Source organism: Dicentrarchus labrax, unplaced genomic scaffold (genome assembly GCF_905237075.1).
Source record: "Dicentrarchus labrax unplaced genomic scaffold, dlabrax2021, whole genome shotgun sequence".
Classification (NCBI taxonomy): domain Eukaryota; kingdom Metazoa; phylum Chordata; class Actinopteri; family Moronidae; genus Dicentrarchus; species Dicentrarchus labrax.
Window position 1 is genome coordinate 21,876,741 of NW_026136719.1, and position 14,298 is coordinate 21,891,038.

The following is a 14,298-nucleotide window of genomic DNA, read 5'->3' on the forward strand; positions in this document are numbered from 1 at the left end:
AAAACCCCTCCACAACTTTAAACAAACCAAACACTTTTAAATACCTGAATATATTACAAGGGGTTTGGCACAAAGTGCACACATACACAAATTGTGTGCATGCATACCAGCAAACACACATGCACACTGAAGCAGCTTTCATAGACACAGACTGGTTGCACACATGTGAGCGCACATGCACTCACACAGAAAGTAGAAAGCACATAAAAGCTGACATACTCATTAACAAAGGTTGCTCTGGACAATCTTAGCTTAACGCAGATATATATTGGTATCTGTATATGTGTTGATCAATAAATTACAAGATATTGCAGAGAAGAAATGCCAAAGATATGTTTGAAAATGTGTTTCTGATTGTGTTTAATGGTTGGAGAAAGCTTTGCTGCAGCCTGCATCTCTGAAGGAGACAAAAAGTTTCTGCAAATGAGGGATATATTCATACTGAGTCATCATTGACAGGCTATTTTAGCAATCAAAGATATATTTTGTGAATTGTGAATTCCTACTCAATATCAAGGTCACAACTCTTGAATAACTCAAGTTAAATGATCCTAATATGTTTGATGTTATGCCTTCTTTGAAAAACAACATCAGCTCTCGAAAAAACTCTCAATAAACAGTATCAGCCTCAAAAATCCAGTATTGGTTGGGCTCTAGTACACACAAACACTCAGGAAGCACGCAGGAAGTGTGTGTGTGTGTGTGTGTGTGTGTGTGTGTGTGTGTGTGCACGGCACACTTTGTGCTCCAGAGGGGCCAGACTATATGTCATGTCGAGAGATGAAATCACAGTGGATTGACTTTCTCACACAGTGCACAGTGTTCCCCTGTGGACACACACATGTGGATGTTAGGGCAGCAAGCACACACATAATCAAAGACACACACATACACACCTACTCTTTTCCCAGCTGACTGGTTGTCCTCTTGTCTTTCTGACGTCTTTTTTTTTATCTCAACAACATTACCAGCTGGGCATGTGTGTGACATTGTGTGTATGTGCATCTTTGTGCTTTGTGTCTTTGTTGGTTTTAAGTGTGTGTGTGTGTGTGTGTGTGTGTGTGTGTGTGTGTGTGTGTGTGTGTGTGTGTGTGCGCTGAGCTTAGGTAAATGCTTTGGTGGCAGTTATATTCACCACTCTACAGGGATTCACTAAAAACTGAGACACAGCAAGCAGCTGTTCACGTGTGTGTTTAAAGTGTCTGTGAGAGAGTGAGAGATATGAAGTGAAGTGATGAAGAAATGAACAACTTTGACAGTGAAGTGATAAAACAGGAAAAAGAAAACAATTGTAAGATGAGATGAATAAGATTTGTTAAACTAAAACAACATAACATGTTGTATTTTGTACTGTGCTTACACCAAAATCAGAGAGTACAAACAAGTGCATATCCATCCCATCCCATGCACTGAGACATGGAGATTCATGCCATCACTTCAGGGCAGATGAAAATGATAATAGAGATAACCCTTTTTGTCAGTTACAGACAATTTTTATCCATTATTGAAATGGTAATGAGCACTACTTATTTTACAGTGGACTGGCTGATAGACGTTACAGGAAATCCCACATGCTTTTCATCTGTGCTTACACATTCTGCCTCCACCAATTCTGCCCTCAACCCTACCAGAGACAATGTAGATGACAACACAATGACCCATGGCCCGCCTCCTTCAGGTTATCCATCACTGTCATCAATGTGATCTAAGAGTTGGAGGGTTAGGGGTGTGGCAGAGGCCCCATGTAGCACCAGAATGCTGAAAGCACATTCTGGGCAGCATGTAGAGGTTCTCTAGCACCTATTGACTGTAAAAATTCTTCCAAGACTTGGGTACATATCCAGTAGAAGAAACATCCCGTGCAGGGATGCTTGGTGCCAAAATAAAACAAGTTCAACAAGTTCAAGTGCAACTTTTAACATAAGACAGTAGAAGACAACAAAGGAAACGCATCACGCATCACTCTGTCTTTGTTGCCATAAAAAAATTTACATAATTTCCACGAAACACTGATACAGGCTGATACAGGCTGATTTATTTGGTTTGGCTAACTTTCACATGCACCAAACACTCTAAATTCAGTTAAGAAAGGTACACTATTTTAAAATCATTTGTCAATGACAATGACAATATTGTCATTTTGCACACAAGTAAACTGCACACATTTAAGCAGAGGTATGTAGCTGAAACATTCCATCTAGATATTATTTCCAACTACATCTTGTAGAAATCACTTGCTTAAAATATCAAAGTCTCTATGTGTGTGTTCTTGCACATTTGAGCTTAATTTGCTCCTTGCCCATACCTGGAATGTATGTCTTTTAATTTAAAGTCCACAATGTGTTACAGTAACAACATCAAGAGTAACACAAAGGCAGATAAAATGCGCACGCACACACACAGAGACACACACAGCAAACTGTCCTGATCGCTGTGCTCCTGACAGCCTCCGGTTTTATTCTTGCCAGTCATTAAAGTAAACCTAATAGAAAAGCCATCATCATAAATACATTAACAGAGAGAGAAATGTCTTCCTGTGTTCAGAGAGTACTCGATCTTCTAAAGCAGCCAGACGCTGCTGTTTGGAATGCACTACTGTTGGCCATTTGCTACCCATCATTGATGAGGGGCTTTTGGCAATGATAAACACACGCACACACACATCCACACAGACATACACACTCAGAAACTGATGAGAATATTTTGGCAGAAACAATGGAAGGACATGAGTGAGTGTAAAGAAACATGTATGTAAACTGCAAAAACATTCAGATACATATAGAGAAACAGACACCCGCATGCAGAAAGTGAAGCACACTTGCACCAAGTTGAAGTAATAAACCTTGCACACTTGCACACACTTAGACACACAAATGCATCCACTCTCACAACTCCGCCAGGCTCGGAGTGAGCTAGCTTAACTACTGGGATAATTTCCCTCCAGCAAATGGTCACTGTGCCCTTGAAAAACATATTTGATTATTACTTTTTCTCCCCCTCCTCTTTTTTTCTTTTAGCATCATCACAGCCATTTTCATCACGCGCTCTGATGATGGCACGGCAAGGCGCGTTAAGATAACACCCCGGCACCGCCAGGCTTTTAACACTTAAACGGTGAAAAGGGATATTCAGATTTGTCCTTGAACGTTTGGATGGGGCCTGCTGGGCTGGGACAGAGGGAGGGAGTAGGGGAAGGAGTTAAAGAAACGCATACATGTTTAAGATTCACTTACTTTAGGAAAAAGTGAGGTTAGGAAGGCATTTATGGTAGCACCCACAGTGAGAGATGGAGAAGGTGGGGTTCAAGGGCAGATGGAAGAGTTAAAGAACGATACACTATAAAGAAAAAGTGTGAAGGGGAAATGATTAGTGGAGCACGCGCAATGAGGCGGGGGACTTAGGGAGAGTCAGGGAGCAACGGGAGGCCAAAGACACCACATGCATTCCTTTAAACACCATCTAATCTCATGTAAGTCTTAGCTAAACATCCTACATACAAACTCAGAGACAGAAGAAAAAAGGAGCAAATGAAGAGCTTAAAAGTTGGTCTTCAACCTGCAACACAGGAGGAAATGCTGCAAGAAAAGTGAGGCTCTCTTGTCCAAAAACAAACGGTATTTAATCTACTCGAAAGTGAAATGAAAGCTGTTTAAACAAACTGGCAGATTTGAAAGGGAGGGATTTAGCATAGAGACTTTGTGTTACTGTATAATAACTAGGGAATGCTGAGGAAAGGGATTATAGACCATCTCAATAATACCCCAAAGATTAAAACTGGCCAGAGTAGAAGTTAGGCCATTTAAAATGTTTAGTGTTACTACCAGGTAAGTTTGAATAAAAACACATGTAGGCAGGAACCAAGTATGCACCTATCGTGATGTCATCTATTGGTTGGTGCATTGAGTTTGACATTATGGCCGTCGCCATGTTGTTTTTTTTGTAGCTACTCATCCGTAGCAGCAAAAAATGGCAGCCTGCCTGGTTACACACGTTCTTGTATTACAGATTACAGAAGAGCACACTTTTGTTGTATGTTTCTGAAAAATTTAAGGTGAGAAATAGGCAATGCAGTAACAGAATCTTTATTCATATTTAATCAGCAGTGCCTAGTTTGATCTCAGTTGCGTGCGTTTGCTGGACGGGCCCTCAAGAGTGTTTTGTCAATCATAAGGCAGCCACGCCCTAAAGAATACCCTGTTCGTATGAGGTACCCTAATAAATAGACCTTATCGTCTATTTTACTCTGAATGGAACAATGAATTTACAGAATGAACATCATGTTGCATGGAAGAAGCTTTGAAAATAGCAGTTCAGACCATAAACTCAATAGGAAACTGTTAACTGAGGTAATAAAATTAGTACCATAAACGGGAAAACCATTCCTATAATTGTGGTAATATATTAGATTTCTGCTGTAGAGGCGGAGTGCATGGCTGCCTTTCACTGTGTCGTTTCTGATACTAGCACTGGGGGGTAGTCACTAATTACAAATCCTTTAAATCCAAAGTCTGACATAAAAAAAAAGAAAATATCAACTCCTAGTTGGAGTAAGTGGGTATACAACATACAGCTAAACAATAGACTATTCACAACATTCTGGTACACATTTGAACTATAAGGAAAAACTCTCCATCAAGTAATTACAATTACACTTAGAACTTAAAATATGCTAGTCTGCAGGGTGAGTAGGTACATAGATAGGTGGGTGTTGGGTGGGCAGGGATGATATCAACTTACACGATATAGAGGGAGAACGGTAACAACTTATTTGGCTTACTGCTTGTGTTTTAATCAAGTTAAACCCAAAGAAACATTTTCGCAGAACACCGTCAACTGGCTCAGTTTTTTGTTTGTTTCTTGAGACGGGTTAGGTAAGATAATGTTTCTGACACTGTTTCGCCTTCACTTGAAATACACTCCTTTTCTGTTTGAAACAGTCCAGACTTGAACACAAACGTGTGTGTTGCATATTTTTGGATGAGTGTACACGTGCATGCAATTCTGTGTGTATACACATGCAGGTTTTCTTCATGCGTGTGTGTGAGAATGTGTGTGTGTACATTTACGTGTGCACATGTGCACGGAAGCCGGTACGTGTATCTGTTGCCAGACGGCTGTCTCCTGGCATTGCTGTTCCCCTGCAGTGTGTGTGTATGGTTGTTGACAGTGTGGACGGTAATGTGTGATAGATCGCACTTCAGGGACCCCATAATCACATCAGCCTAACCTAGTCTATCAGCTGGGCACAATGGGATACCCTTCACTCCTCCTTTAATCTGCTCCATCTAGCTCTTCACCACTCTTCTGTTTTTTTCTCACACTCACTTTTCCCCTCTTTCTCTGTTCTTTCACAGTATCTTCTGTCTGATTCATATTTTATAGTTTTTAATTACTAACTCTTTCTTTCTTTTTCTGACTCTTCTTCCTTTCTTTAATTTTCTTCTTACAATATACATTTACATTCAAGTGTATACTATTGTTTGTAGTAAATTGTACTTTATTTGTAGTCTTCTCTCTATTTCTTTCCCTCACTTTTATCAGTTTTTGACATTTTTCATGTAACTTATTTGAAGGTACAATATTATTTACTTTAAATAAAATTGCATGTAATCTTTAGTCTTCTCTTGTCTTCTCATTTTCTTTCTTTCTATTTTTCTTTCTTTCACAAAATCTGTCTGGACATGGTGAGAGGCAGCAATGAGAGTGACTGGTGCCAAGGTTAAGTAGCCTATCCTATAATAGGTGTTGCTGTGTGAATGTTGTGTGTGAGTGTCTTGAAACAGACGTGTGGGGTCGAGGTTGCATAGCCGGCCCCAAGGCTCCCCGACAGCGCAGTGCACCCGGCAAATGGCCCTTAGCCTTGCTAGCGCCGCTAGCCCTACGATCCATCATACCATATGTTCTCAATGGGGAAGCTAACGCTAATGACTGATGAGTGGATGGGAAGGGGGCACATAAAGAAAGGGAGGGGAGAAGAATAGGGTGAGGAAGAGAGGAGAAATAAAAGGGTGGTGGGAGGAGGCCAGAGTAAGCTGGGAAACAAGTTGAGGGAAAGTAACAAAGAACATGACAAAGGAGAAGAGGAGATGTGAAATAAATAAAACCAGGAGATGGAGAGGAAGAGGAGGGGGGAGCATATGCACTCCTTGGGAGGCCACCTCAAATGAAGAATGACCATATAGCCTGCTCAGTTGGAAGAGAAAGGGATTTAGTGGAGGAGAAGAAAATAAAACAGATGCGAGGAAACAAGTAACAGGGCGATGGAGTAAAATACTCTCAAATTAAATTATCGCTAAAAGTCTTACAGACAAATTCATGAAAAGTAAACATGTTGGAAAGAATGAAATAAAGTAAGATTTTATAATAAGTTTTTTGTCAGCATGCATGTATTTTTTTGTCTGTAGGGATCTTGTGTGTGTGTCAGTGTGTGTCTGTGTGTCTGTGGATAGGCTAATGGAGTACTATAGGCCTGTCCATATGGGGCCATTGTTTATGTGTGATGAATAGAGTCCACGTGTCTGTCTCTGGCACTCAACACTAAGCGAACCCTGCCGAGGGCACCCTGTTGACTCTGTGTGTGTGTTTGTGTGTATGTGTGGGTGCTTGTAATATGTCTATATGTGTGAAAGTGTGTGTGACTGTATGTGTTTGTGTGAAGGAGAGAGAATGAGTGTGTATTTGTCCTGCTGTGTGCTTGGCAGTGCCCTCAACGGTGCCATCCCGAGTGTGTTTCATCATCATCTGCCATGACAAAGATGTCTAATGACACACACATACACCCACACCCACACATACACACACACACAGTCCCATCTGTGCCATGGTATCTGGGTGCTTTGGGACACTGCAGGAGAGGAAGAAAGGGAAACGACCCCACGTTCCTACACCATGTGTCTACCTCAACCCTCTTTGCTTCACTCTCTTCTCCTGTAATTTTCTATCTTTTTCCAAAATAAACATTAAAAATGTCACAACCAAACTCCGACAAATTCCTTTTTTGGTAAGAGTAACTTGTTTTCTGAACAAAGGGCCTTTTTGTTGATTGGATTTTACAATAAAGAACTTTCTCGAAACAAAACTGTTTTCTATCCAGAAGGCTCAGCAGGCTTAAAAAATAGGAAAAATTTATATTTTATATTAAAGTATTATAACAGTTAATGTTAATTTATGTTTGTATCTGTGTCTTTCCTTCACCCACCTGGGGCATATGTATGCCCTTCCCCCCTCTCAGCATCACCGCAGCACACCAATGTATCATCTTCAATCCGGCCTCCACAGCATTGGACCCCATAGCCATCATGGAGGCTCCCACTACAGCAGACCTGCCTGCCTTTCATCGAGTAAGGAACCCCCCCACAGCAGCTGTCACCCAGGCCCACTGAGACCCGGCCCTGCGAGTGGTCAGGACAGCACTTTTCATCTACAAAGACAAGGACAGATGAAGGAAACACTTGAACAACATGGAAAAGGGTAGACTCCAGTCAAGTAGAAAAGTGTAAACATATGAAGCGGTTTCAAACTCACTGGTTTTTACATGAACATAGTATCCTCCGCAGCACTGGTGGTCAGGGAGAGCTGGGAGCAGTTTGCCATTGCAGCATGCCGGATTGGAAAAATTACTTAAACTCAGGTATCTGCCCTCACAGCAGTGATGATGCGGTTTCTTAGTGTACAATAGTCCACTGCAGCAAACCTGGTTGACACACAATTGCACACACATATGAGAAAGTATGTAAACGAAATCCACACAAACACACAGATAGAGTCATGCATTGAAAGTATGGGACTATCTGCCAAACAGGAGAAAAAAAGATGCGGAGAGAGGATTATAGCAGGAAAAATATGAAAACAAAGCAGAAAAGAAGAGAGGAAAAATATTATACCCCAAAATGCATCATTCTCAATACACCCATAATCATTATGTGTGTTGTGTCTTGCATTTCAAAAGAGTTTGTCATTTATTACATATGTCATCAACATGAGGCATATAGAAGTGTGTGTGGTTCAACGTAATACTCTTGACTTAACGAAAAATGAAAAAAACAGTACCCCTCTAGAACAATCAATATTGTACTGGGTTGACCTGTACGTGCTGTCTGTTTCTTCAAAACTAAAATAAGTACCAAATTAAAAGAATATAATCACCTGAATGTCAGGATGGAAGCAGGATGTCCCACACACACCATGACTGGCAGGACACTGCAGGTAGGAACATCTGAATTTTACACCACCTGCACCTGCTGACTCTTCCCCGACAGAGGATGTGACCCCTGTTGACCCAACAGCACATGACCTCAGGGTCCGTCTTAAGATCTCAAAGCCCAGCATAATCCCACTGGGTCTGCCTGGATGGGACCAGTCCAACCTCACCGCCCTGACAGAGGGAGACAGCAAGGCAGGAAAAGAGAGAGAGAGAGAGAGAGAGAGAAAGAGAGAGAGAGAGAGAGAGAGAGAGAGAGAGAGAGAGAGAGAGATCGTGGTATGTTCTTCACACTTCTTTCACACTACCGGGAGACACACAAAAACTTTGTCATACTCAAACACACACAGGCATTCATGCATGGTTAATGCCTGACAAAGTTGAGTTACAGTGTCAGGGTGTGTGTATCTTTATACACTTCTCACTATTGATTTTCCTCTTTTTTATCTCTGACATCTTTGACAGGGGGAAGACCTGTGTAGTAACACACAGAGTTACAACTTCCACACTCTCCTAGATAGAAAATGTGCCGGAAATCACCACTTCCTCTGTAACTATGAGATTTGCAACGTTGCAATTTAGGTCAAACACAGAAAGCAAAGATTGTAAAATGGCACTAAATTTAACTGTCTGCAAATAACATGTCAGCTTAAATTCATATTTTATCAATTTTGGAAGCTGTTAAAAATAAACTCCAAGGTAATCTGATTACATTATATAGTCAGAATACTGTTACTGTATGCTAAAATTGTAACATTGCTTATCAGTAATTATAGCTGAATACTAGTCAATCTTGATAGACCACTGAAGACAAATTCATGCAGTCCCTGTGTCTTCTAGGGCTGTAGGTTTTACAGCAGTAGGAATAAATAGTTTTAGTTTGTTTGCCGACAGAATATGGTTTCAAAGTATAGCTGAAATTGTGTAATAAAAACAATTTTAATGATGTTATTCTTAATTTATATAAAAGTTGCTGAGTAAAATTACATTTTGCATGCAGTCCTTTTGCAAACAGTCCACATCTTGTGCTGCCTTTACAAGACCAAAAAAGTAGCTCCACTGTTTACTCTGTTACTGACAGCTGTATTGATTATGTTGTGTCAAACATGCAAACCAACCTTTTGCACTGTCGATAAACATTAATGATTTCTACTTTCAAACCAAAGGATATGAAGTTTCATGAACCTGGAACAATACTAAAAACACTCAAGATTCAATATTTTCATTTCATTTCAAAAATAGCAAGTGAGGCAACGTTACATTACATTACATTTAGCTGACACTTTTATTCAAAGCAACTCACAATTAGTGCATTCAACCATGTGAATACAACCCAAAATTGCTAAGATCATCCAAGTACATAAATTTCCATCTGCTGAACTGCTTCACGTGCTACAAGTAAAGAATAGGTAAAAAATTCAGTACATCTCTGTATTACCTGGGACTGATCACTTGTGTGTGCGGTGTGGCCATGTCAGCAGGCAGGTCCTCCACAGTAGTTGTCTGAGTAACATTACTCCGCACACACGCATACACAGTACACACCTCCACCTGAAATACACAATTAACGGCAGACAAAAAAATAATGCACATTTGTGCGTCTGTGTTTGGAGATGCATGTCTGCTTTCATTTGTATGTGTACCTGTACATTGTAGACAGTAAAAGGCAGCAGGTCCCCCAGCAGGTAGGACCCTGAGCTGTTGTCTACACTGCCATGAAGACGGTCATTAACATAGATGTAGTAACCAGTAACTGCTCCATTGGGCCGTAGAGGAGGGAACCATAGCACACGTACTGTACTGCTGTTAACTGGCACCACTTCTGGGGCAGACATCCCGTCTGGCTCTGAGGACGGCACATGTGAGTACAGAGACCCCAAATTGTTTAATTCTAAAGAACAACAAGATTTTTTACAGCTTAAAGATAAGAGTAGACAAGTCATCTTCAAACTTATATGCTTGAATTGTGGTATGAAACCAGTGCTCTCAACATAATGTAAGATTTTACGTATGGACTACTTCCACTGCTACAATAATGTAAAAACACACACCACTGAAACTTTAAAATGTCCTTATACAGTGCATCAACCAGGCTGGAATCCTGAAAAAAGGCTATATAATGGTTATCCCCAGTATGCTCTAATGACAGTTCATAATAGACGTAACATTCTGAATCTGGGCATATGTTTTAACTATCATGCAAGTTTGGTTCAAAGTTATTTTAGTAGCAACACTAGTTTTACACAATGAGTGCAGACACCTGCCTGACAAACTTTTCAAAGCTCAAACATCAACGTGCATTTGTAAGAGTATGTGTGAAAGAGAAGGAAAGAGATAGAGATGGACACAGAGAGGTTATAGGGGTGCGATTGTGTATACCGCACGGCATGTTTGTGTGTCTGACAGAGAAAGACAGAGACTGTGTTGGTGTATAAAGGGCGCCTGTGAGTCTGTGTGCTAGTAAGGGAGTGAGACCACCTGTGGGTCCGCTGTGTATGCAGTATTGTGTTAATAATGCTATTTAGCAGTAAATAAAATGTAGAGCAATGGGGGCTGGGTTTAGATAAGTTTAGTGGCAGCATATAAACAGGTTTAACCTCTCTTACCTGTGTGCATTTTTATTATGAATACTAGATTGATTCTGCATCACTTTTTCTCTCTCTCATAGGTTATAGCTAATCTTTCTCTGAGACAGCCTCTACCTTTCTGTGTTGTGTTATATACTTGCTCGATCTTTCACTGTCTGTTTGAAAGGAAGGAGTAAACGACAGACACAATGAAGGACATTGGAAAATCTGACAAATGGAGCACAAGTATGAGCTAATCTGTGAAAGACGACGAAGATAAAGAGACAGTGAACATTTAAAAGTCAAGGGGAGGGACAAAGAACATAGAATATTGTTAATGTAACAGTTTCTTCAAATGACAATGGAGATCAGGTTGTGAGTAGAAAAGTGAGAAAGAAAGAAACCAAACAAAGAGGAAGAGAATATGAGAGATGGTGTGTGAGACAGGTAATCATATAGACTCCATCTATTATTCTAAGTGAAAATGCACTCAGCTAAGAGAAGTTAACCCAATTCATTTGCTGCCAATGCACTTACCTAAACCCAACCTACTGCTCTACATTTCATTTACTGCAGGATGGCATTATCAACGCAATACTGCACACTGAGCCTCTTTCACTCATACTAATACGCACACACACGCACACACACACACACACACACACACACACACACACACACACACACACACACGCACACACATTTTTCATGCCAATTAGTCCTGATGTTGGCATTGCCCTATAGATTGCTGGCTATGTTAGGATGGTTGGTGGGGTTGAGCTGCATTAGTTAAAATATATTTGGCCTTGGCGTGTGTGTGTATGTGTGCATATGTATGTGTGTGTGTGCACACTCTTATGGCTGTAAAATAATGAAATTACCTCCAGAGCCCTCTCAGTTAAACGAGCCGTGCTTTGCCTTTAGCACCTAATGATTTTCTAATGTTTTTAATGCACTTTTTATTATACTGCTCAGATTAGAGAGAAAGAGAGAGGTCTCTGACATATGACTGTACTGAAAAAGAAAGAGAACTATGTGTGTGTATGGGGGGCGCAAAGAAAACAACAGACAGACTGAGCAGCCTCTGACATATGAATACATAGAGTGATTTGGAAGATAACCCTCAAATGCTGAGAGGTTGGGCTAAGAGTTGGAGAGGGAAATGGAGAGAAAAGTCTTGATGACAGTTGGATAACTTGTGCAATGCATAGCTAAATATAGTAAAAGCGTTGCTTATTTTCTACTTAACACACTCTCTCAAAACTCCACATTTTACATTATGATAAAGAGTCTCAGTTGTTCATTTTACAAATATTAACAGACGATGCAAAGACAACAAATGAGGATCTAGTAAGAGGTATATTGTATTGTAATGTATATGTTTGCATATGTTGGTGGAACGTTTCCATTTCAACATGAGATACAATTTATTTTAGTATAGATGTTCCCCATAGAATATCTAAGTATAGTTACTAGCCTGCATAAGACATGAGAACACCCATGTTTACTGTCTTGTGTGTATGGCTGTGTGTGCAGTTTGCATGCGTTTGTCTGTGTGCGGTGCCAACAAGCATTTTAAAACACCTTAAATCTGCCTCACACACACACGCACACTTTGTATTGATTTCATGCCTTGCTACATGATGTGTTTAACATCTCCTCAGAAGCACAGAGCTGCAGGGAAATGCACATTGACACAGACACCTTGTGAATGTATTCAATTTATGTAATGTACATGACACACTCATATATACATGTGTGCACATTAACCCCCTCACTCATATATGTAAGAATAGTAAGTAAGTAATACCTCCATCCTCTGTGGTGACGTTACCCATTGCCTTAGTTGTATTATGTGCTCCATTGGACACCTGTAATGACACCCGATATGTGGTACTGGGCCAGAGGTCACTTATCACTGTGGAGATAATATCTTGGGGGAAAACCAAGATTTGACTTGACTGGGCAGACTCTATTGTCAGAAAGTAAGATTCCACGTCTCCCTGCAGATCTTGTACAGCTGAAAGACACACAGAGAGAGGGAGAGAAGTGAGGGAGCAGTTAACAAAACTGAATTTTTTGTCGCTATTTTCACTTTTTAGCTTCAAGTCACAGAACAATCTTCATAGAATATATGGCAATGAAAGACCTTTTCTGGGCAGACTGTGTGTGTTTTGAGTGTGTGTCTTTAAGAGAGAGGGTATCTTACAGGGTTGTGTCCAGTTGACCTGTACAGCAGTGTGATTGATAGCTTGGGCAGACAGAGACGGAAGGTGGTGGGGAACCCCCGCCATGGTCACACCGCTAACAATCTCTCCTGAGGAGTAGCCTACGTCATTCTCTACCTCTAGCTGGTACTCGTAACGGGTGAATCTGTTGAGAGAAAACATTGCGTTTTTTGATAGGCGGGACACAACAGCGATTAATGTTGCTGGAAAATATCGTCAAGATTCTGAATGAATACAAGGCTGAAAAAAAGTAGTTTCTTCTATCAGTGATTCAAAAATAGCTTGGCAGAGAAAAAATAACATGCTAATAGAGACTAGTTCCTACTGCAAGTGACAGTTTACAGTTTTAGAGAAATAACAGATATGATAGCAATGCTGTGAAGTGGAAGAAGGGAGGTAATAATTTCAGTCCTGTCTATCTTTCATCAAAAAATAAAAATAAAAAATAAAATCCTGCAAAGCAAAAAGTGCTGACACGTTCAAAAGTTTGTCAGTTTACTACTTGAATAAAACACAGTAGAGACACAAACCAGAAAAGAGTACACCCAGAGCCGTTTAGCAAGCATAGAGAAAAAAAAATTTGCTTCCACCAAGTGCCAAACTGAGATTAGGGGACGCTGTGTGAAAAACAATTTAATTCTTTGGGATATTTGCTTAATGTATCTTTGAGCGGTATTAAAAGATCGGCATCAGCGGCAGCTCGCCGATCGGCTCTGCACACACGGTTTGCTGCGGCGCCGGCGTTTGCTCTAGAGCTCATTTCAGTAATCTCACCTGCTTAGGCCTTTATCTTGGTAGAACAATTTGGTGCCGGAGTAAACATGGAGCCAGCGATGGAGATCTTCAGAGGGGGGAGGGGACATGGCTGTTACCGTGGGGACCTTGGCAATGGCCAGGGGCTGGTGGATTTTACGTCTGAGCAACTTGTATCTGAAGGGGAAATTTGAATAAAAGAAAATACACACACACATGGTTGGATGTTTAGGAATGCATTAACACACAACATGTGTTCACAATTGCACCAGTATGAGCACACACCCACATGGAAATACACACACGCCTGCACACACGTGCATGTATAAAGACACAACCACACACACAATTTTCAACTCTTTTCCTTATCACTCATTTCCTCCTCTTCTGCTGTTTTTCATCATCTCTATTCTTTTGCGTTCACTGTATCTCACCCCACCCTCCCGACGCCCCTCCCTCTGTTGTTTTTTCTGCAGGGTTTGTGTTTTCCTCTCCCCACAGTGATGCTAATTTCTGCTGTAATCAGAAGAGAAGGGCTTAATGCCGCCTT

At 40.7% G+C, this 14,298-nt stretch overlaps 1 protein-coding gene across 1 annotated transcript in view; it reads right to left on the reverse strand.

Moving 5' to 3' along the window:
- ush2a (Usher syndrome 2A (autosomal recessive, mild)) overlaps nucleotides 1-14,298 on the reverse strand; it is a 197,405-nt gene that overhangs the window by 61,415 nt on the left and 121,692 nt on the right. The window contains exons 55-62 of the mRNA XM_051379326.1: nucleotides 13,770-13,925; nucleotides 12,977-13,140; nucleotides 12,578-12,787; nucleotides 9,844-10,046; nucleotides 9,639-9,751; nucleotides 8,146-8,374; nucleotides 7,525-7,693; nucleotides 7,199-7,420 (exon numbers count right to left, since the gene is read on the reverse strand). Coding sequence (XP_051235286.1) covers nucleotides 7,199-7,420; nucleotides 7,525-7,693; nucleotides 8,146-8,374; nucleotides 9,639-9,751; nucleotides 9,844-10,046; nucleotides 12,578-12,787; nucleotides 12,977-13,140; nucleotides 13,770-13,925 — 1,466 coding nt within the window. The remainder of the gene's footprint in view (nucleotides 1-7,198; nucleotides 7,421-7,524; nucleotides 7,694-8,145; nucleotides 8,375-9,638; nucleotides 9,752-9,843; nucleotides 10,047-12,577; nucleotides 12,788-12,976; nucleotides 13,141-13,769; nucleotides 13,926-14,298) is intronic.